Source organism: Myxocyprinus asiaticus, chromosome 44 (genome assembly GCF_019703515.2).
Source record: "Myxocyprinus asiaticus isolate MX2 ecotype Aquarium Trade chromosome 44, UBuf_Myxa_2, whole genome shotgun sequence".
Taxonomy (NCBI): domain Eukaryota; kingdom Metazoa; phylum Chordata; class Actinopteri; order Cypriniformes; family Catostomidae; genus Myxocyprinus; species Myxocyprinus asiaticus.
The window spans coordinates 16,755,999-16,781,420 of NC_059387.1; the positions used below are offsets into that span (position 1 = coordinate 16,755,999).

The 25,422-nt window shown below is 38.9% G+C and overlaps 1 protein-coding gene across 6 annotated transcripts in view; it reads left to right on the forward strand.

The window, feature by feature from the left end:
* Positions 1–6,450, forward strand: part of LOC127434302 (eyes absent homolog 1-like) — a 51,068-nt gene extending 44,618 nt beyond the window's left edge. For all 6 annotated transcript variants that reach the window (XM_051686941.1, XM_051686942.1, XM_051686943.1 and 3 more), the window contains 3 exons: positions 834–955; positions 1,635–1,735; positions 4,487–6,450. In XM_051686941.1, the coding sequence (XP_051542901.1) occupies positions 834–955; positions 1,635–1,735; positions 4,487–4,567 (304 nt within the window). In that variant the 3' untranslated portion in view covers positions 4,568–6,450. The remainder of the gene's footprint in view (positions 1–833; positions 956–1,634; positions 1,736–4,486) is intronic.
* Positions 6,451–25,422: the final 18,972 nt, after the last annotated feature.

Below are 25,422 nucleotides of genomic sequence, written 5' to 3' on the forward strand. Positions count from 1 at the left end.
TATACCACCTGCAAGAATTTGGGGCCTCATAGACAACTATTACAAAAGACTGCACGCTGTCATTGATGCTAAAGGGGGCAATACACAGTATTAAGAACTAAGGGTATGCAGACTTTTGAACAGGGGTCATTTCATTTTTTTCTTTGTTGCCATGTTTTGTTTTATGATTGTGCCATTCTATTATAACCTACAGTTGAATATGAATCCCATAAGAAATAAAAGAAATGTTTTGCCTGCTCACTCATGTTTTCTTCAAAAATGGTACATATATTACTAATTCTCCAAGGGTATGCAAATGTTTGAGCACAACTGTATCTTCATAAGATTTAGAGTATGATGCAATTTGTGTCCTAATTTTGTGTTCATTTTCATCATAAGCCTTCAGAAGACTTGATGAATTAGATGAAATTTTCATCTTAATTTCGACTTAATTTGCATCATATGACTTCAGAAGACATGGATACTTGTGCGTACGAGTCGCATCGACTATTTTATGACACTTTTGGGTCCTTTTTTAAGCTTTAAAATAGTGAATCACTATCAACTGCCATTGAACTTAAAGACAGACCAGGATATTAATTAAAATTTCTCTTTTTGTTTTCTGCATAAGGAAAATCATACAGGTTTGTAACGACATGAGTGTGAGTAAATTATGACAGAATTTTCATTTCTGGGTTAAATCATTTGCAAACAATTAAAGGTCCATTAATCATGACAAGACTGCCTGGTGTGTTGTGGATGACGAATGGAATGCTTTGTCATTTGTAAAGCCACTGTTATTCTTGTCCACCCTCCTGCACTTTAGCTTGACAGAATTTACCTTTCAATTACAGGTCCAATTGTGTGAACATCTTAGTGACCACAACACAGCTTATACCTGCCCTCGCCAAGGTCCTCCTCTACGGCCTGGGAGTAGTATTTCCAATTGAAAACATTTATAGCGCCACAAAAATAGGTAAGTGTTTTGATGTTGGCAGCAATACTACAGTAACTACCTGTGTGTGTCTGTGGCTTGAGAATGGCCTCTTCATGTGGGCTATTGGAGTGTGGCCATAATTACTGCGATATTACGTGTAAACAGCGTGAGACACATGGTGTGTGATTGGGTTAGGCTGCAGAAGTGGTGGACACACGAGAGGGTTGATGTTCAGGAAGAGGCCTAATCAGGCTGGGATTATTTTCTTGGAGCTCAGCCTGAACTGGGCCTCTCCTTTTCAGGTCTACATATGAAACCACTTCGGCAAATTTATGTCATTCCACTTTCTTCTCGGCCTCCACTTTTTCAAATGCAAAATAAACACCAACCTTCACTTTCGGGCCATTGTCAACCAGATCCACCACTTGCACAAGGTTGTGAGCACTGTGCCTCCCAAACTGGCATTTGCATGTGAGGCTGATTTAGCTTGTTAAATTCCATTTGTCCCAGATTGTGGGAGGAATAAGACACACTTAATGCTTTTCAGACTGCCTTTATCTAGGTATTGATTTTATCGAATCTCCAAGCCAAGGCAAAGTGTTTACACTGCGTAATTTTGTGTAACTTATTGCGTATTTAAAGAGCCCTCACAAGGGCTGGGTCTTGGATGTGGCTTCCATGCTTTCTGCAGCACTAAACCTGTTTCTCTTCTCCCCAGGAAAAGAGAGCTGCTTCGAGAGAGTAATTCAGAGGTTTGGGAGGAAAGTTGTTTATGTGGTGGTGGGGGACGGTGTGGAGGAGGAGCAAGGCTCGAAAAAGGTATGAAGAACCCCAGAACTCTATACCTTTTTTGTTTGTTTTTTTCCTTTAAACCTTCAATTTCTTTTGTCTGTTCCCTGAAAGTTTAATTGGTCGAGGAAGAGAATGAATCTTGCATTGTAATCAGCTCAACTCCCCTTACAGCTCTAATGTAAAGGGAGGAGAGATTACATAATGATATGTCCCTGCCTGTGACTGCACCATGTGTGTAATGCAAGACAAGTCCTCTCAGGCATGTTAGAGGGACCAGTTCATAAATATAACATGCATTTAAGAGGCTTAAATCATTGTTCGATATGTTTAGGATGTTCAGTGCAATGACAAGCATTGAGGAATTAAGAACAGAGGCGTTTGGACAAGCACTCAGTGTTGTTTTCCCCGCCTCTTGTTGTTCCAACTTGAAGATTTATGTTACCTGCCATTTGTTGACAAGAAGTGTGTATTCAAAATGCCTGCCAAGTTTTCATGTAAACCACAGAACCTGAAATTATTCATAATGTAATTCATTATGTGTTGTTCAGACAGGTTAGAAATAGACAGGTAAGAATGAGAGTGTTGTCACGATTCTTTATTATATTGTGCCAAGTGATTAGTTCCATGTTGTCAATTAATCATGCAAGCAATGCTAGCGGAGGAAGTTTAGAGAGGGCAAAGCTGCTCGTCAGTTTTACATGTCAGCCCCCATTTCCTCTGAGACCAAGGCCTTTAGTGTTTAGCTGCAGTACAGGAGATTTTAATAAGTCATTGGCACTTTATAGAGTGGAATGCAGAAAACCAGGCAAATCTGGCTTGATATAAAATGGCACAGTTTTGTCAGATACAAGACGAGTGTCAAAGGGTGACTTTGTATGAAAGCAGCAAAGCAAAGTCGAACCTTTGTATAGTTTCGTTTTTTTTTTCGTCGTCCTCTTGAAAGAATCCCAGAAAACAATTCCCCTCTAGTTAATAACTCGACCGAGGCAAAGGCAGATAACATCTCTGGCTTTTAAAGTTAAAAGCAAAGACAATTTACAAAACAAAAGAAAAGAGACTTTTAAGGGTCAGTGCAAACTTCTCTAAGCGGAACATATGCCTGAGAGAGGCTATACCTTTGATAAGACTCAGTAATGGTTTGTGTGTAGAGGACTCGGAGCTGACAAGCTTCTTTCATTCCGGCAGAATCATATTTCCCTCTGGCCTCTCCCAGGAACAATGCCTCATTTGCAGTGTTTTCTCCAGCTAAGTTTGTGCAGAGTTGCTGTATATATAGTGCATTTAATAGTTATTTCCCACCGGGCTATTATACCATGTCCTGAGGAGTAGTAATTAATCATTCACACTATAACACTAGATTAATTTTTTTAATGGGCCTCCCTTAAGTTTCTTTAAGTTTTGATGACGTGCAAAATGTCAGAATAAAATATAATTACATATTTGTTTTGTAACTACAGCCTCTAAGTGTAACTATCAAAATGTTATCTCACATTGTAACACTGGATTCCTTCTAAATGGGCCTCCCCTACTTCTTAAACTTCTTAAAATTTCCTAAAGTTTTGATAACAAGTGCAAAATATCAGAATAAGATTTTACATTATAAATGTGCAGTAATGACATATTTCTTGTTACTATAGCCTTAAAGTTTAACTATTAAAATTTTAACTTGGACTCTAACACTAGATTTATTTTTCTTGTTAAACTTTCTCTTTAGGTTTTGATGCAGAAAAAAAAAAAAAAAAGCATTATAAAATAGTAAATATAATGACATTTATTTTGGAATTAGAGCCCCTAATAAAAAAAAAGAAAAAAAAAACAAAAAAGAATATATATATATATATTAACATTTTCAATATTATAATATAAGCATTATTCTCACCTGTCAAGAAACATTTCAAGAAAAGTCCTGGCCTATTTTGCCCCAAAATCAAAAGAAACAAATAAGAAACGATATTTTGCAGATAGAAAGTGAAACCTATTTTAGGGCCATTAAAATTTTTTTTTATGACAGTTATGCACATTTTTGCCTCCCTATTCACATTACCGCAGTGTGAAAAAGATGGTTATTAGGATATTCTCATTTCCACAATGTGAAAAATATGTATTTAAATTGTAATGTATTTATATATCACAGTAGTACTTCCTTGGTACAGCCTTTTTTTTGCAGCTTTTAATTAAGAACATTATTGTACAACAGCATCTTTTTTATTGTAATCCAGTAAAAACATGACTGCATTACAGTAACGCAAATCATGATTGAAAACAATGGGGGGGGGGGGGAGTAAAACGTCCAGATGCATTGCGGTAAAGAGAATTTAGGGTAAAATAAAAAATGTTTAATTGTCCTGAAAATAATGTCACATTGCAAAAAATCTTAATGGTCCTAAATGTAGGCTTTTTTTTTTTCTTTTTTTTTTTTGTGGTGTTAAATATAATCAGAACTTTCTTGTCAGGTTTTGTGAGAATAACCCATAATATAATTATTTTATTTAAATATTTATAGTATTATAATTATTATTTATAACAATTATTTTTATTCAAATAATATGAAAGAGATGGCACAGGATCATCTGCATTATCTTAATGGTATGATGCCACCTCTGTGGTTCTAATTTAGAAATCCTTGTGTGATCTTATGGGCCATCTAGGATGTTCAAACACCACTCATGTCGTGGGCGTGATTGTTTTTCCAAGTAAAGTGTTCATTGGTGTGTTTTTGCTTTCTCCTTTCTTTTTTCTCTCTTCACTTTCAAAAACTATCTCTTTATGTCTCTCCAGCACAACATGCCTTTCTGGAGGATCTCAAGTCACTCTGACCTCATGGCCCTTCACCACGCTCTGGACCTGGAGTACTTGTAGCACTGTGACAGCCGTTCCTTCCCAGCCCCACTTCGGCAGGCCTTGCAAACCCACACCCCACACCATCTTCAGCATCATCAGCTTGCTGTGTCGCCCAAGTGTCTGCGTTCCAATAGTACCAGACCAAAAAAATAAAATTAATATAGCATAGAGCCAGCAAAACCAGAGCGACACGCTCAGCGTGTTGACATATGGCTGCAATTCGTCTTAACCCTAAACCTTTTCGAAGTGGAGGAGAGTGAATTTATGGTGCTGCAGCTGCTGGCCCTGGTTACTGTGAATTGGCTTTTTTCTAAAGCCATCAAAATGTTTTACAGCCCTGCCTGTGCGGGGGACTCGGCAAGGGTTCACACCTGTGACAAAAACTGAGCTACCGATGCCTTTGGAACTTAGCGGGACTCCGATCCCACTGCGACTCAGTGTAATCTTCCTCTGTTTTGTGTCTTTATGTCTCCGTCTTTCTCAACCAATGGTACAAAGACAGAAGGGCATGGCCCCCTTGTTTTCCTCGTTCCCCCAGCCTTGGTTTTATAACCATTGCCCTGGATGTCCTATGCTTCTTATTTATAATCTGAGACTTTGTGGAGCGGCACTGGCCTAAAAAGGTGCCCAATTTTAGTGACTTGTGCCTTTTCACATGACAAAGTACTTTGATTCCACTACACCAAGAAGTTTTAATGGAGGAAAATTGATTTTCTAGTAATTTAAGAAAAAACATTATTTACATTGCGGAGACAATCTTGTACAGAAGATTTTTTTGTGTGTAAATTTGTAATCACTGGACTATTCCTTCCTATATTGATTGAGGTACATGCTGTGGAATGGTGGCAATGCTTTTTTTCTTTTTCAAGGAAGTACATAAAGGCGTTTGCACACAGTAGCTTGTGCAAAGCCTGATAGTGTTGATGTGTTCAAGGTTTCATTCAATAAATAAATGTAGATAAGGGATTTTTTGTGATAATTGTTTTGTCATGACCAAAAGCATGGATGTCAAGTGTCAATAATTTCATAATTTCTTCAGTGATGTTTGTTTTTCTCCTTTGTACCCTTCTCTTTTTCAAAGTCATTGAGAGATTGCGTCCAAATAGAGACACAAGACTCTCTCCACAATGAAATGTGACTCTACTGGTCGGGATTTCATATAGGACTGAATTCTAGTGTGTCCACAGTCCCAGAGGTAGCTCACAACACAAACTCCAAGGAAGAACCATCAAGGATTACATTAGCAACATAATAAGAAATATGCATTAAGAATTTAATCTTCTAAATGTCAAGCTTCAAACTGAGTATAAATGTCTGTAGCACCAATACTATCTCATAAACACTCAGCATCCATAACAGGCATTTAAAACAAGCTTAAAATAGGTTTTGTTATCTTTTTTACCAGCGCTAAACAGAAATTCTTGTACAGCCAGTGTAATTTTGTATGAAGTAGTCTTTTTACTTTGACTTTGAAATGTGTTCTGTGTACACTCGGAAATCGCTGTAGATGGATTTTCATTATGCATATCGATAGTGCTTAGGTAACTGAGGACTGGGAAACTAGCTCTTGGACTTTAAGAAAGAAAGCCACTACTCACTGACACGGGCAAACATATGCACCTACACACACACACAATGGAGTTGAGAACATACATGTGCTATCGACTGTGAATTTTCCCAGCTAACTCGATCTGTTTTTAATTTTCCCTCCCGGCACATGATGTTGCTCGGCTCCTGCAGGTGAGGTCTTCTCTAGGCTAAGTTTTCTCACCACATTTACAATTCCTTATTGCATCCCCCCCTCACCCCACCTACACTCTCTACCCCCCATATCGGGGAATCACATTTTGCTGCTAGAACGCGGTAACAGTAGACATGGGAAATGTTTTCTAGGTTTAACACAGCAAGCTTTTATATATATATATATATATATATATATATATATATATATATATATATATATATATATATATAAAATAAACAATTAAATGTTGCAATCATAATGCAAACTGGAAATAATTTACAATATGTTGGCCTCGTTGTGAAACAGTTTGTTGTGTCTGCAAAAAAGATGTGTACAGATGTTTTCGACATTATTATTTGATTGTGTTTAAATTAATAAAACTGATTTGTGAACTGTTACTCACATTTTTCCCTTTGTCCAAGTGATTGAAATGGTGGCTCTGCAATTTTCTGCTCTGAAGGTTTTATTTATTGAGTGTTCATTCTTGTGATCAAATGCCCCCAAAATTGGGTGCTTCGGCAATTTTTTAAGAAGGGGAAACTTGCTTATATCTGAAAACAGGAACAACCGATGCATGTTTTAAGGTCATTATATTAACATTTTACAAACAGCCACATACAAAGTTTCATATACAAGTGTTTTTAAATCTGTTTCATCGGATGGAAATGTAGATTTTGTGTGGCCTCATCTGTTGTTAGGTGATTCAACAGTTCTACTTTAGGTGGATTCTCAGACAGCACGTCATGTATTGCACTTTTGTTTAAAACATCATAATTGATGTAATGCTATATAAAGCTCTCCTTTCCTGTGCTCTCTGTGCAAAGAAACTGTAAGGTAATGTATGTGGGATTTCAGTGTAAATTTTAAATCAATGAATTCAGTTTGCATGCAAAGACAGGAAACAGTAAATCTGCAGCATTTTTGTCTTTTTATTAATAATTTTCTGGTTGCCATGTCTGGTGACTCTTCATGCCACATAGGAATCCTGCAGTCAAAGAACTTGTACTGTGTTAACAACCACAGTCATTCATTTTAGGGACTCGTGCCACAAGATATGATGGATAGACATTGCTAAAGTTTAAATTTATCACAGTAACACCTTGCATGTGTAATGATTGACAGAAAAAAAAAAATGTATCTGGGTTGTTGACGCAAAGCGTGAACATGGAGTTTTTTGTGGGCTTTTTTTAACACAAGGATTTTAGGTTTATGCATGCCCTATATGTAACTATTCATCGTTTCTTTTAAGTTTTTACCATTTTTAATCAATGTTTTTGCCTTTGCTAATTCATTTCACAGTAAATTGTTCTTCAATCTATTGAATGCTTCTCTCAATTAATAAGAAATCATAAAAGCTGCATGCATAATAACAAAATAGTAAGAAAATTATTTTATTAAATAATTTGTAAAGTGCTGTTTGAAATCATTTTAAATGGAGTATAGCATGTCACAACGCAGGACATCAACTTTCCAAAAGTATTTAATGTCCCCAAAAGTACCCAAAAATATCCTTTTGATCTGTAAAGCTAGGCATTATTAACTACTGTCTGATCATATTCTTCAAAACAATGCAGAAAGAAGCTCTGAATTTTTGCTTTTGCTGAATTTCTGAATTTAGATTAGGAATTAGCCGTAATCATACTACACGGGCACCACGGATTTGTCAGTCTGCCGTTTGTGTTATTCTTGGGCATAGTTGTAGGTGAAACCGTCTCCTAATTGTGATATTTTTTTGCAGCATAGCCAAATGCTTCCAATAACAGCTCTTCTCCCCAAATGTTTCCCTCAGCCACTTGCAGTTGGGAGTTGAGTTGGTTAATGTAACACATGAAAAATATTTATGAGGTTGATTTTATAAGGTGGCCAAAATGAAGATGTAACAGGAGACTGACAAAGAAATAGATGCTTTTCTGCAAGAAGGGCTCTGAATTATTAAGCATTCATGGGATCTAATTTTAGACAGTTTCGTTCTTAATACTGAAGGCAATTATGTTTTTAAATGGTATCTTAGTGATATTCCAGTGGACTCAGGGGCAGCCAGAAGCAGCAGATAGGGTTGTTATCCACGGAATGTAACGAAACAAAATAATACAGCTTTTCCCACATCTCAGCAGTTGAAAGACAAAATACTGTCCAAGGCTCTGAACCCAGTGAGACAGAAGGTGTTTTTTTCCCTTTGATTTCCTATTTCCTGTCTGCACCACTACTGCAGTTTCTTTCTTTCTTTCTTTCTTTCTTTCTTTCCATCCTTTTTGCTTTTCTTCTCCCTTTTATTCCTTCCTTCCTTTTTCTAGTTTTTCTCTTCCTTCCTTCCTTCCTTCCCTCTTTCTGTAGCAGAGTGGAGGATGAAGTAGAGTAAAATGACACTGAGGTTTTAATTTAGAACACCAATGAAAACACCAGATTTAACCAAATAGGTCACACAGGTACATTCTACACACAGGGAAGGAGATGTGGGACCAGTTATAAAAATAGATATCTTTATTTAGTACAAAACACAATAAAATTGATAAAAATCAGTGTTTCAAACCAATAAAGTACACTTAAAATGGCACATGCAGTATTGGAATCCAGTCACAGAGTTCCCATTCACATATATTTATATGTAAAAAGAGCTGTTAGTCCATGACACAAAATTGACTTTCAAAGAGAAATCATAACTACAGGGCTGAGGCTTAATGGCAGTAGGCAGGCTAGAGCAAGGGAACAATGGGTCCCAAGAAAAATCACACTCCATCACACAACCGTGCACACAAATACACACACACATATGCAATGAAGTCTGATATAGGTGACAAACACAGCATTCGGTGGGAGGGGCACCATCACCAATGAAGGGAAAGAAAGCTAGCCTCTGCCTTGGACACACATCTCCTGCAATAGACAAAACAAACAGAAAATAAATAAATTGACAAAACCAGTTGGCACCGTACAAGTAGGACCTTGTTATAAATATTGAACAAGGCTTAAGAAGATCCAGTGCAAAAGCAGCAGTTTGGGCATAATATGTAAACACAAATTACAGAGAAAAAGTTACTCAAAAGCAAGCAAATGCAAGATGCTTAGAAAACAAAGAATTCCAAAATTTAACAAAATAAAATAAAAATACAAAAAACATTGGAAAGACACCATCGAGGGCATGAAATTATAAAAAGAAAAAAAGCAACTCGGAGTGCCCCAATATAAATCGACCTGAGGCAGGGAGATGGAAGTGTGTTTTCCTGAGGGCAAAATACAATGTTGAAACAAATAGCTGCAAACTCAATGAAACTAAACTGGTTTCATAGAAGAATACAAACCACTGTAAGCAGAAGCCCAACTGGCACAAAAATCAAATAAAAACAAAACAGCTGGAACAAAACAGCAATGCTTGCAGAGGGCAACCGGAACACGCCGCCAGCCATACAAGGGTGCCTACAGAGAAGACGATATATTTAACAACAGAAAAACAAAAGACAAAACTAAAACCGAACAACAGAATAGACTTACATACAGAGAAGCTGGTTGCTCATTTTACCATGGCTAGGGTCAACAGCAAGCATGAAAAACGTAAATTAACTGGAACCCACAGGCGGTGGCTAGCTAAAACACAAAGTATAAATAGCAAAGCCCTGCTACGGCCTCAGGACACTAACACTTAATTAAAAACACCCATAAAACATACCTGGGAGTAAGCTGGCAGTAGTTAACATGCGGTGAAGCACAGGGACCTCTCCGAAACCCACTCTCAGGAGACGTAAACAACATGGTCGTACATGCTGGGAACCGCATGTCCCAGGTGACATGTATCAGCCTTTAATAGGTGGGTCGTCTCTAATACAGGGAGGGTTTAACCTACCCTGCCACACTTCCTTCCTTCCTTCCTTCCTTTAATTTTGCTTCCATCCTTCCTTCCTTTCATCCTTTATCTTTTTCTTTTCTTTTTTTCATCTTTTTCTTTTCTTTTCTTTTTCTTTTGTTCTTTCTTTCTTTCTTATATTGTATATTCTTTGGCCTCCCCTTAAATCAAGGGAAAAAATTGAGCTGTCATGGACAAAAAAATAATAATTATAATCACATAACACAGTAATGCCTTGACAAACAGCACTAGAGTGATTTACTGCCTGTACCCAGACACCGATTTCATGCAGATTCACATAGAAAGAGCCCCTCCTGGTGCATTGCAAGTGTACTAATATTATATTACATACATATCAAACATTAAAAACTCGTCCTGCAAGAGTTACTTTACAACCAGAGGGTCTATTAAAAGGTCCTTGTTCCCACAAGATGCGGTAGCTAATGTGTTTCAAGCTGAGGGAGTTCACTCTCTCTTGTACACTGCAGACAGGAGTGAGAGAGAGAAAGAAAGAAAGAGAGAGAGACTGTAATAAAGAACTTACAATGTACATTCCTCCCTCTTTTCTCCAACAGTAACATTATGAAACTACATAAGTCAGTGGTGCCTGTCATTTTACTGCCATCGCCTTTAATTATGGTGCTTGCATTTGGGAGAAGAAAAACACATTTGATGTTATTGTTGTCTCTCTTCATGGTGGGTTTTGGACAGGGCGATTTAATGCTCAGAGTAAAGACTTAAACTTAAACTCTCCCGTGGAGGTACCCAACCTGCCAATGCGATTCTAGGCCTTACTGCTACTCTGGGACTTTTGCTTGTTTATTTGTTTTTATTGCGGGGGGTTGGTGGAGGAGCTCTTTACACAGGTCAAGGAACCAATGTGAACACATATTCAGCAAGGAGCTCCAATTATGACATCATTGCTGAGCTCTGAGTGTAGCTAAATAACTAGGCTGAAAAAATGTATGTTCACAGGGCCCTAGGTCTTCTTAATTGAGCTGAAGGGAAGACCTAGGGCCCTGGGTCTCATTCAGGGGTCATTCAAGTTTAACACCAAAGTGTTCATCTAGGGGAAACAAACTGCTGTCACTGTATTTCGATTTACATGTTTTAAGGACCTTGACTGCAATCTTTTAATCTATAATGTTTTGCCATATACAATCAGGGTCCAAAAGTCAACCACATTAAAAATCAGGATTCAGAATCTACTGTAAACCTGGAAATAAACATAAAGTTTAATGATTTTGAAAAATTTATACCACAGAAATATAATGACGTTAAATGAAGAAGAAATGTTTAAGATTCTGCACTATTTCTAGGTCACTAACCAACAAGCAAATCTGTGACACTGACCATATTAACTCATTTGTACAAAAGGCCAGATTTTCTTGTTTCCATGGAAGCACGGAAAATGCTCTTTGGATCGTTCTCAAGTCATGCTGCATAACATGGATCATCAGGTTTTTCACAAACTACAATCCATGCCAGCTTGAGTGCATGCTGTCATTCAATCAAAAGGGGGACATACCTAAGAAATGATGAATTCATGTAAAGTTCTTCATGTAAACAGATGCTGATAATCTGATTTGCAATAAATAAATGAATAAACCCTTTTGAATTAAATTGTAAAAATAATAAATAGAAGTATTCTCACTAAAGCTGACTCAGAGAATTTATGTTGCTGTTAAAGACGTCAGAAGTCCCTCCACCATGAGTAACATTAAAATTGGCTCAATCAGCGTATCTTTGATTTATCAGTGAAACTGTAACTTCACAATGGAACGATTAAACAATTCTTCGTGCAACACCAAAGTGGTGCTTTGTTAGATCTGTCCTCCAATCCTCTGCTGTGTAAACATTGCAGCCTATCACAGGCCAGTCCTTGTTTTATAGCAGCCATGGGTTGGCCCTAATCATCGGGATCTGTCATTAGGCTAGGAGTTGTTACTAATATTTGTGAGAGTGTTCTGCATTGGCTTTCCTTTCTCCCGTTCGCAACCTCCACCTGAACTTGTGGTCAAACTGCACACTCACTGCTATTTTGTAGGCCCACCAAGCAGCGAGTGGCAGTGAGTTATATGGACAGCTCCGGGCTCGTTTTGGCAGTGCGGAGCCAATGACTCCGGCTTCCCCTGCTTTGAGATGTGAGCTTCTGCATCTCCCGGGACTTAATTTGGCCAGCGAGCTGGGCTCAGACCTCCCGGTCTGGTGTTAATTGGTCAGACTTTCTCCCGTTATGACTCCGACTCGCTCCAAGCCCTTTCTCAGCTGGCCCGCGTTCCAACCTCTCTGTGAGTTTAATAAACTTTATGTCGTCCGTTCAATAAAACAGAGTTGTGTCCAGCCATGGCTTGTTTTTCCTCGATAAGTCATGAGATTTTTCCTCCCTCTCGCTTTCTCCCTTTTCTCTCTCACACTCTGTCTCTCTCCATGGGCAATTCAGGAGCAATGCCTCCGAGGCTAAAATCCTCTCTGTGAGAAGTGGATCATGGCTCTTGTATTCTTGCTATAAAAATGTATCTCCTCCTAATGCCGGATTCTTCTATTGTGTCATGCTCATTGGGTCTTACAGTAAAGCATTATAGTAAGTCAACTTTAGATTTATAAAACACTTCCTTTTCTTCTTTTATGGATTCCAATGAAGTGGGAGGGCCGAATTCTTTTTCTATTCTAGTTTGTTGAATGACGTGTTTGAGATGCTGCTAACTCTTTTATACTGGTTATCACAGACTGATTCCATTGACGGGTAGATGACAGATCGTCCACACTTACTCAGGCTTCAGCTGAGGTAATGTGCACATAAAGGGGGTCAGTGATGTTTCCCATGTCATATTTGAGGGGAGGATACTGCACACCTGTTCTCTTTACCAAATCCTGACTCTGTTATTAGCTCAAAGTCAGCCATGATGTCACAAAGTACACACACTGTTTGTTTCCCCTTTCTTTCTTTCTTTCTTCTTTTTTGCTTCTTCCTTCCTTCCTCCCTCCCTTTCTTCTTTCTCTCTTTCTTTCTTTCTCTTTCTTTTTGCTTCTTCCTTCCTTCCTTCCATCCTTCCTTTCTCCTTTCTTTCTTTGCTCCATTTTGCTTTTTCCTTCCTTCCTCCCTTCCTTCCTTCCTTCCTTTCTTTCTTTCTTTCTTTCCTTTCTTTTGCTTGTTCTGTCTTTCTTTCTTTCTTTTTGCTTGTTCCTTCCTTCCTTCCTTCCTTCTTTCTTTCTTTCCTTATTTTCTATCTTCCTTAATTTTTTTTAAACTTCTTTTCTTTTTCTTTTGTCGTCTCTGAAAAAAAACAAATCAGCCTTTTCGGACAGGCAGAAATATTTCAGTTCCTCTGTGACTCCCTCGGCCGGGGGATTACAAAGGCTTTAAACTGGCGGATGAAGAAAAGCAAAGTGGTAAGTGACATTTCTGGTCTGGGAATATGGCAATCAGCAGCATGGAGGGCTGCCAAGTCCTAGACCGGGCCTGAAAATGCTAAAAAGGCTCTGGGAGAGTGTAAACAAACACGGTGTTGTGAGAGTGGGGGAGGGGGTCTTGGGGGACAGATCTGTTAGTCATCAGCAAGTTCTTTTCATCTGACCGCTGCACCACTGGTAAGCTGAAGGAAGGCTTTGTATACCTGCGTACAGACAGGAGCTAAGCATTCAGGGAGCAGGAAATCACAGCCTCCCCCCAAACCCCCTCCTCTCCTCCCTTCATCCCTCCATCCCTAAGGCCCTGCAACAGAGAGTGCTTACAGTATGGCATTCTGTGCCAGTGGCCCCTGCCTGCCACTTAGCCAACTCAAAGCCACAGGAAGCTGGCAGAGTCACTGCCAGGTCAGGGTGTACATGGGACAAGGGCACACAATGACTTGGTCATGCATATTTAATCACAGACAGGTTAGGGAGCACCCAGACGTATTTTATAATTCAGTACAATTAGCAAGAAGGCTTTAGGTTATTAATGACTACCTTTACATCAGTCAATCGACCAGTGTGCTGGCTTTTAAGGGATTTAAAACTTAAAATTCTGTCATCATTTACTCACACTCATTCTTCTGTATGACTTCCTTTTTTCCATGAAACTCAAAATGTTTGACAGAACGCTATGGACTGACAGCCTCAGTCAATAATCACTTTCATTGTATGTGGAAAAGCAGCATCAACATTCTTCAAACTTTATCCTCTTTTGTTCCATGGAAGAATGAAAATCGAATGGGTTTCAGAAAAACATGAGGGTGAGTAAATGAGAATTTTTATTTTTTTGGTGAAATATCCCTTTCAATTTAAAAGCAGGTACAAGCTATTCACTTCAAGTGCTATACTTACACATAAAAAGTCAATATATTCAATATCAAACTTGATCATTTGACTGTGTAATATAATATGCATCTATTAATTCCACAGAAATATCCTGTGTTAAAATGTGCCTGCATTATTGTCTAATGAGTCTGGGATGAGTGCTATAATCCCTCTGGGTAACGCAGGGACCATCCATTGCCCTTGTTCAATAATTCATGCGCTCTATCTCTCCATTGACCAAGCCATCACCTTAAAGCATTAACAGAGCTCGCAGTTGAAATGAATACTCTCTCAGCTATGCGAGGGGACGCCAACTTTTGTACGGCTTTTTTCGTTTGATTAAGATTCCAGAGTTATCAAAGACATGTTTCAGACAGAGCTGAAGTTTAACACATCTGTGCCTGACATGTTTCCAAAACATTTACCCAATTAGTTCATTCTACAGTCTCTGAACATCATAACTGTAACAGTGCTGGCGGTGACAGAAACCAAGATTGAAACATTTAATTATCTCTCTTGTTTACAGTATTACATGATTATACATTTGTGTAAAATTGAACAATGTCCTTATTTTATAGGGGCGACCGGGGCTTGTTGTCATACAGGGAAGTTGTAACTGCATCTCAGTAACTGTAGGATTTTGACTAAATGTCTTATTTACAGTTCACGAGCCTTGTTGCTGCTTAGTCAGTACTTCATTGTCCTCAAAATGATTGCAAAAGAAAGACAGAAAGATTTCCATATCACACGGGTGTATAACAGCTAATTCTGTTGAATTCAAATGGCCTGTGCAACTCGCTCTGTGTTTACCACTATACATGAGGGCACGAGCGCATGGTGAACTGCTTGGGTGAGAGACAGGTGGTGTCCCGTTCTGCTCTTGTGCTGCGGCCGGCGGATGCGCTGCACGGTTTAATCCCGATGGTTAGTACATCCTTGTATCCCAGTCCAACAGTAGCAGAACAATGATTCCTTCATTGTTGATATGAAACACATACCTGAGCCTCAGTGAAATGCTGGCAACTTTCCGGGATTTTTTTTAACAGCAGGACCAATAGTGGAGGGAAAAACAGAAATATTTTCAGATTCAGAAATCCATAACTCGATAAACATGCATTAAAATAGTCATGTCTTTAGTATCTAAACAGAAATGTGCTTTTCTACTCACCCGCGACACATAAACCATCTCGTCTGTCAATATTTCTGGTCTTGCTTGATTTGAATTCCAAAAGTCGGCAAAACCTGCAGCATCAGAAATATTAAGATTCAAAATGTGCACCGCATGATAAAGTAAAGCTTGGTCACACTTTAATTACAAAACAACAAATTTAATGTTACTTTATCACATGATAAAGGATTTCATTCAGCCCCTTGTAAAATTTTTCTGTGCTGGCAGCTTGACCTTCTATGAACTTGTAAAGCCTTGCCACTCGGATAAAACTGATATAAAACTCACATGAAATTTCAATTTCCTTTCAATTTGCCAAGTATTATATCAAAAAACAAAAAGAAAAGAAAAAACAACCCGATCTCATGAAAAGTTGTACATAATTTACGAGTTGGCTATTTCATATGGTCTTGCACAGATGTTATTTGCATAAACTCATTCACCACATGCAAATTCCTGGATGTCTAATGCGGAAGTAAGTGCGAGTTCCACGCACGAGGTGTTAAGGACATGCTTATTAATATTATGCCCTTTCCCAAACCACTTATCTAAACATAACCAATCAGTAGAGTGTGTAAACATGATAGGAAGCTGTTGTGTGTGATAGAAGCAAGTAATTGTCACGTATTAGACTGAAACGATGTCCAGCGACATCATTGGCTGTAGTGAAAGTCCTAGGAATTCAAATGAGTGCAGTCGCACAATATCATACGAATTAGCCAAATTTAGAAAAGTCGTACAAATCCTGCCGATTTCGCCATGAGAGTGTGTTGATAATATAAATACATATATATATATATATATATATATATATATATATATATATATATATATATATATATATATGTCTTACCTTAAGTTCTGTGTCCAAATTACATTATTCTGTCGATCCTACTGGATGTCCGTTATTTCTGTCACTGGCTGCGTCTCTCATCGATAGTGCATGTGCGCATACGAACGTGAATTAAATTGATTTTAATAGATTTTATGAGGATTTTGCATGTGGTAGTTTTAATTTAATTATTAGAGGACATGTTGTGTAATTTTATCAAAGAAAATGTACTGCTTTTAATTAAAGAAATGTTTTAATGCTAATTATTAAAGGGGTCATGAAATGCAATTTTTTTAAATCATTTTATAATCTTCCCTGAGGTCCGCTTATAATGTTAGTAAAGTCATAGTTTAGTAATAAATGATCATTTTCCACCCTGTCTCTGTCCCTCTGTCTGAAATGCTCGGTTTTGGCCTCAGCGTCTTTTTAAACTTCAATGTAAATGCCCACTGCTCTGATTGGCTAACATCGTGCAGCCCCTCGAATACACAGTCATATTGAATATAACTCAGTCAGAAGAGAATGAACAAGCTCTACAACTTTATAAAGCTAAATTTCAGGGTTAACAGTTAACACACATCCAACAATTTCATCTGAATATTTTAAACTGTTCACTAAAGCACATCAGCACCATAACCATCAAACAGTCATGACATATGAAATATTCATGAATGAAACTGTTTACTCACATTTTTGCTTCAAGTCCAAGTGTTTTTAACTGCCCCATTCTTCAATAACAGTTCCTTTGCAAAGCTTGACTCGTATTATGACTGGTTCACAAGCAGTCCACGCACATACGTAGTCCATAGCACGATGAATAGACACACACACATAGGTGCACTGAGGCGTAGATCGCCGGAAACACATCCAAACGGTTAAAGACATCCAGCTAGTCCATGTTAACACAAACACCAATGATTAAAAATAGCGCAAATGGGCGAAAGAACAGTATGTTGAGCAGTTTGTGTTCAGTACAGCAAGAGAGCAGCTGAATGAATCTCTTCTTCCGAGTTGTACCTTGACACCGCATCTTTTAAAAGCAGTGCGATAAACATGACAATGGTAAAAGACTCTAATGCATGTTATATGTAAAAAATACTTCAAAATAGTCCAGATGGGTCTCGTTTGATGTTCAGAAATAACTAGTCAAACTAGGCCGTTCTCTCTCCCTCTCTGTTTACCATACGTACAGAACGGCAGTGGGCAGGGCCAAGGGTGCGATGACATGTTGTGGGGCGTGTAAATAAAACTGAGCAATGTCTTGTAATGTCACGAATACACACTTTTCAAAACGAGACATTACAAAAGGGTGGGAACTATAAATGCTCTTTTTAAGTAAATCTACCTAAAATTATTAGATAAACTGGAGATCTTATTTCCTTGGGTAAATTTTAACCAATGTGTAGGAATAGTAATTAATACTAAATATAATAAAATATATATAAATATATAATAAAAAAAATATTTTTTTTCAGTGCAGTGCTTTTGTATGGTGGTTCCTATAGCTTGAACGGTACAGTATATGATTTTTATTTTTTATTTTTTTATTCTGTCCACTAAAGAAAAATATTAATATCATCATATTTTTGTTATCGCTCTGGGGTGAAAAACAAAAAACAAACACTGGGAAACAATCCAGCAATTTTTTCGACTATATAAGGTAGATTTTAAACAAATATGTTAAGGACAAGGGTATTTTTCATAAATATCGAGTCTGGTCGGGTTGTCACATTTTTTATCGGGGCAAGTTGTTGCATGTTTTATATGTTGTAATCATTTATATGTTATAATGGCAGGTTCCTATTGTGACAACTTACCACATACAGGATACTGTAATGTTACAACTTGTCCAGCTATGGACAATGTGCAGCAAAGCTAAATTAAATCTCAGTATTAGTCTGATGGTTCCAGTCATAGTCAAGCAATGATTCATATTGCTTTAACAACAATATACACCTCAGTTGTTGTTGTTGTTTCAGATATGCTTGAACCTTCATTGTCCCTCTCTTTGAGCAGGAAAGTGCTTGCATGTCTGTGGAAATGTCTGCCTAAAACCACAAATTTACTCCTGTAAAAGAAACACTACCTTGCTCACCCTGATGCTTGGCAGTCAGCAACTCCCAGTGGATTTCTCAGTATCCCTTGGTGTATTCAAACCCTGACTGGTTATTTAAACTGTACATTTTACAGAAAGATTCTCTTGTTGCCTAGTCCAGTCTTTCTTGTATTGTATAATAAAATTCATGATTACGCATTTGAAAAACACTGTGAGAATTGCCAGCTAGATAGCTGTGTCTGGTGGGCGAAGCTGTAGATGCTACGTTGGCATCATCTCTTCACCTTGTTCCCGGAAAACCAGTCTGTTAATGGACTATAGTGAAGATGGCATATATTGTTTTACCCAAATGAAAATGAGGGATAGAAGTACAGAGAAGTACAGTCTGTTCAATGGGCTGAACAGTTAAGTACTTTATGTAGATCATTCAGCCAAACGAAACAATAAAAATAGTCTTTGGAAAAAATTCCAGATGGCAAACAACTGTGAAAAATATGGGTTGTGAAAATTATCTGACATTGGATCATGAGACAATTTCACCTGTTGAACCTCAATGACTCTATCCCATAATTTTCATTTAGGCTACTTAAAATTAAATATGGCGTCTGAAGTGAAGTGTTGACAGTCCCCAGATAGCACACATACATCTCCGAGATGTCTGTTTTAAATCTTTTCATCTGGAAAGCATCATAATCTAATTTACATCTGCTAAACATCTTAAAAATATCAGATTTACAAACATTCTAAATCATAATTGTCTCAGAGACATCTTCTGAATGTCTTACCTAGCAAACAGGGGAAGTCCCCCGGACGTTGCGAACGTCCACTTAGGTCCGCATTTGGTCCGCTTTGTAACGTTCGCTTGCGGACATTCCGAGGACATTCCAAACGTTCGCTACAAGTTCAATTTTCATCAGGGCCAGAGTTTGCGACCGTCCTTATATTGTCCCTCATCTGACATTTCCATAACAACACTTGCAAAATCCATTCGCCCATATGTCTTCCAGTTTCATTCAAAACACACCAACAGTACACGAAAATATCAAAATTAGACATGTACCATGGAAGTAGCCTACCACGGTTTTATTTGAAGAACATATTTTGAAGTAAAGATCATGCTACATGAATATGGTTATCCTTCAGTACAATGGTGTACCATCTGATACCATCACTCTACCATGGTACAGCCACAGTAGGCTACATTTATTTTAAAGGTAATTTTGCGAAACTTGAATTAGTGCTATGTCATGTGAATAAGTGTTTTAGAGATGTGCTTGTTTTGTCAGAATGCACCTAGAGTCTGTTTGTTTTACACTCCTCACTCCTTATTAAAGTGATAGTTCACCCAAAAATAAAAATAAAAAATCTTATCATTTACTTGCAGATGTGTATGACTTTCTTTCCTCTGCTGAACACAATTGAAGATTTTTAGATATATAATTTTTAATATATCAGCTCTGTAGGTCCATACAATGCAAGTGATGGTGACCAGAACTTAGAAGGTACAAAAAGGACATAAAGGCAGCATAAAAGTAACCCATAAGACTCCAGAGGTTAAATTCATGTCTTCAGAAGCGATAATAGGTGTGGGTATATTTAATATATAAGTCCTTTTTTACTATAAAATCTCCACCTTTGACCAGACCCAACCAGAAGGTAGCTGAATATGAAAGTCACTTACACACCAAAATGTTGAAGTAAAAGTGTAGATTTACAGTATGCATTATGAGGACATACAGAGCTGAGATATTCTTCTAAAAATCTTTGTTTATATTCTGCAGAAGAAAGAAAGTCATACAAATCTGGGATGGCATGAATAAATAATGAGAATTCTAATTTTTGGGTGAACTGTTTGTTTAACAAACACACTGTGTGTTTGTCTGTATTGTAGTTGGTAATATTGTTTTTCTGTTGTACTTCTTTTGGAAATTTTTTATTTGTTTTTTGTTTTCTAATTGTATGTATTAGATCAAATGACAGTGTTCAACTTTTAAGTAGGGATTAGCGATATGATCAAAATCTTATATCACGATATGAGTAATTTTATATCATGATAACGATATACTGTATATCACGATCAGGCCCGCCCATAAAGGGAGAAAAATGGGACAGCTTTCAGGGGCCCAGCCACTGAGGGGGGCCCAAGAGAGATAGATCAACACCCAAGATATTGCTACGATGTCCAGAGACCGCCCGCCGGAGACCAGGCATGCACATCGCCGGTGTATGCACATAAACCGGCATGCTTCTTGCATGCTTTCTGCACTTCTTGCAGAAAATAAATATAAAATAAATATAAACACTTATTGCAAAATATATATAATAATAATAATATAAAGTTGTGGTCAAAAATATTGGCACCCTTGTTAAAAATGAGCAAAGAAGGCTGTGAAAAATATGTCTTTATTGTTTATCCTTTTGATCTTTCATTCAAAATATTCACTTTTCATATTTACCAATTAATGACCTTTTAATGAACTGATGTTCTCAACAATCATGTAAGTAGGTCATTAATAGAGATTGATATACAGGCTACTGAAAGTCTACTGAATGTTTGTTGAAACACTGTTTACTAGCTATAGCAAGTCAGTCAATAAGCTGTTATTTTGCAGCTGTTATACAGGCTATTGATAGTCTACTGAATGTTTGTTGAAACACTGTTTACTAGCTATAGCAAGCCAGTTGATAAGTCACTTATAGTCAGTTAAATATCTACTTGGGACCATCCAAATAAAGTGTTACCGAAAAGAAAAAGAAAAAAAGAGCTTTTTGGCAGCAAACTCCAGAGATGTGTTTGGTGCACACAGAGAGGCAGCCATATGGAAAAGTGCCTCATGCCCAAGGTTAAATATGGTGGTGGATCTTTAACGTTGTAGGGCTGTTTTTATGCCAGCAGTGTCTCCCCTCCAGAGATGGGGGGGAAGTACACTATATTGCCAAAAGTATTCGCTCACCCATCCAAATAATTGAATTCAGGTGTTCCAATCACTTCCATGGCCACAGGTGTATAAAATGAAGCACCTAGGCATGCAGACTTCTTCTACAAACATTTGTGAAAGAATGGGTCGCTCTCAGGAGCTCAGTGAATTCCAGCGTGGTATTGTGATAGGATGCCACCTGTGCAACAAGTCCAGTCGTGAAATTTCCTCGCTACTAAATATTCCACAGTCAACTGTCAGTGGTATTATAACAAAGTGGAAGCGATTGGGAATGACAGCAACTCCAAGGCCACGTAAAATGACAGAGTGGGGTCAGCGGATGCTGAGGCGCATAGTGCGCAGAGGTCGCCAAATTTCTGCAGAGTCAATCGCTACAGACCTCCAAAGTTCATGTGGCCTTCAGATTAGCTCAAGAACAGTGTGTAGAGAGCTTCATGGAATGGGTGTCCATGGCCGAGCAGCTGCATCCAAGCCATACATCACCAAGTGCAATGCAAAGCGTCGGATGCAGTGGTGTAAAGCATGCCGCCACTGGACTCTAGAGCAGTGGAGACGCGTTCTCTGGAGTGACGAATCACGCTTCTCCATCTGGCAATCTGATGGATGAGTCTGGGTTTGGCGGTTGCCAGGAGAACGGTACTTGTCTGACTGCATTGTGCCAGCTGTGAAGTTTGGTGGAGGGGGATTATGGTGTGGGGTTGTTTTTCAGGAGCTGGGCTTGGCCCCTTAGTTCCAGTGAAAGGAACTCTGAATGCTTCAGCATACCAAGAGATTTTGGACAATTCCATGCTCCCAACTTTGTGGGAACAGTTTGGGGATGGCCCCTTCCTGTTCCAACATGACTGCACACCAGTGCACAAAGCAAGGTCCATAAAGACATGGATGAGTGAGTTTGGTGTGGAAGAACTTGACTGGCCTGCACAGAGTCCTGACCTCAACCCGATAGAGCACCTTTGGGATGAATTAGAGCGAAGACTGCGAGCCAGGCCTTCTCGTCCAACATCAGTGTCTGACCTCACAAATGCACTTCTGGAAGAATGGTCAAAAATTCCCATAAACACACTCCTAAACCTTGTGGAAAGCCTTCCCAGAAGAGTTGAAGCTGTTATAGCTGCAAAGGGTGGGCCGACGTCATATTAAACCCTATGGATTAAGAATGGGATGTCACTTAAGTTCATATGTGTCTAAAGGCAGATGAGCGAATACTTTTGGCAATATAGTGTAGGTCAGTCCGGATGGTGCCCCAGCCAGAATCGGGCAGGGGAGGAATGTGATGAGGATTAGGGTGTGGCCGGGCCATGAGGGTGCATGGCCGGCGCTGAGTCAGCTGATCAGCGGGAGAGCGAGATAAAGGGGAGCCGGAGATGCCCATTCGGGAGAGAGAGAGAGACGCACGTGGCTGCTGTGTGTGTCTTATCAGAATCAGAATCAGAATGAGCTTTATTGCCAAGTATGCTTACACATACAAGGAATTTGTCTTGGTGACAGGAGCTTCCAGTACACAACAATACAAAAACAGCAACAAGACTTTTAAAAAATAATTAAAATTGAATAAAAAATAGATAAATATTGAAAAGAAAAAAGTATATATAGAATACACAATAGACAATATATATATATATATATATATATATATATATATATATATATATATATATATATATATATATACACACACATACATACATGCATACATACATATATATATGTATATATATATATATATATATATATATATATATATAAATACATACATACATACATACATACACATACAAAAACACACACATACGTAGTGCAAATCTAAATACAAATCGGTTATGTACAGTGCAAGGGAATGTAATGGCAGAAGAGGTAGGATGTGTTGGATAATATAAAAAGACTAAGCTGTGTATTGCAAATTAATTATTGCTCAAAGGGGCAGTTTTAACTGTTCATGAGATGGATAGCCTGGGGGAAAAAACTGTTCCTCTGCCTGATGGTTCTGGTGCTCAGAGCTCTGAAGCATCGGCCAGAAGACAACAGTTCAAAAAGGTAGTGGGCAGGGTGAGTGGGGTCCAGAGTGATTTTTCCAGCCTTTTTCCTCACTCTGGAAGTGTATAGTTCTTGAAAGGGGGGGGGGGGGGCAACCAATAATCCTCTCAGCAGTCCGAACTGTCCTTTGTAGTCTTCTGATGTCTGATTTCGTAGCTGAACCAAACCAGACAGTTATTGAAGTGCAGAGGACAAACTCAATGACCGCTGAGTAGAACTGTATCAGCAGCGCCTGTGGCAGGTTGAACTTCCTCAACTGGCGAAGGAAGTACAACCTCTGCTGGGCCTTTTTCGCAATGGAGTCAATGTGGGTCTACCACTTCAGGTCCTGTGAGATGGTAGTGCCCAGGAACCTGAATGACTCCACTGCTGCCACAGTGCTGTTTAGAATGGTGAGGGGGTTCAGTGTTGGGGTGTTCCTCCTAAAGTTCACTTTCATCTCCACTGTTTTGAGTGTGTTCAGCTCAAGGTTGTTTTGACTGCACCAGACAGCCAGCTGTTCAACCTCTCTTCTGTATGCAGACTCATCATTATCTCAGATGAGGCCGATGACAGTGGTGTTGTCTGCAAACTTCAGGAGCTTGACAGAGGGGTCCTTGGCGAAGCAGTCATTGGTGTAGAGGTAGAAGAGTAGTGGGGAGAGCACACATCCCTGAGGGGCACCAGTGCTGATTGTACAGGTGCTGGAAGTGAATTTCCCCTGTCTCACAAGCTGCTGCCTGTCTGTCAGAAAGCTGGTAATCCACTGACAGATAGACGTGGGAACAGAGAGTTGTTGTAATTTAGTCCGGAGAATAGCTGGGATGATGGTGTTGAAAGCCAAACTGAAGTCCACAAAAAGGATCCTTGCATATGTCTCTGGTCTGTCCAGATGTTGCAGGATATGATGCAATCCCATGTTGACTGCATCATCCACAGACCTGTTTGCTCGATAAGCAAATTGAAGGGGATCTAGAAAGGGTCCAGTGATGTCTTTCAGGTGGGCCAACACTAGTCTCTCAAATGACTTCATGACCACAGATGTCAGGGCGACAGGTCTGTAGTCATTAAGTCCTGTATTTTTGGTTTCTTTGGGATGGGGATGATAGTGGAACGTTTGAAGCAGCATGGGACTTCACACTGCTCCAGTGATCTATTGATGATCTGTGTGAAGATGGGTGCCAGCTGGTTAGCACAGGATCTAAGACATGCAGGTGAAATGCCATTTGGGCCCTGTCCTTTCCTTATCATTTGTTTTTGAAAGACGCGGCTCACATCATCTTCACAGATCTTAAGTGCAGGTTGAGTAGCTGAAGGAGGGAGGAGGGGGGTTGCAGGAGGTGTTGGTGTTTGTGTGAAGTGAAGGTCAGAGTGGGTGTGGGGTGTGAGATTGGGCCTTTCAAATCTGCAGTAGAACACATTAAGGTCATCAGCCAGTTGTTGGTTCCCTACAGGGTTGAGAGTAGGAGTCCTATAATTCGTAAGTTGTTTCATGCCACTCCACACTGATGCAGGGTCGTTAGCTGAAAACTTGTTTTTCAGCTTCTCAGAGTATCTTCTTTTAGCCACTCTGATTCCCTTATTCAGTGTGTTCCTGGCCTGATTATACAAGACTTTATCCCCAACTCTGTAAGCATCCTCTTTGGCCTGACGAAGCTGCCTGTGTTCCACTGTAAACCATGGTTTTTCATTGTTAAATATGAAATAAGTCCTAGTAGGAATGCACATATTCTCACAGAAACTGATATATGATGTAACAGTATCTGTGAGCTCATCCAGGTCTGTGGCTGCAGCCTCAAAAACACTCCAACCAGTGCAGTCAGAGCAGGCTTGTAGTTCCAGCTCTGCTTCGTTGGTCCATCTCAATACAGTCCTTAATACAGGTTTAGCAGATTTTAATTTCTGTCTGTAGGTTGGAAGAAGATGAACCAGACAGTGATCAGAGAGTCCCAAAGCTGCTCTAGGAACAGAGCGATATGCATCCTTTATTGTTGTGTAGCAA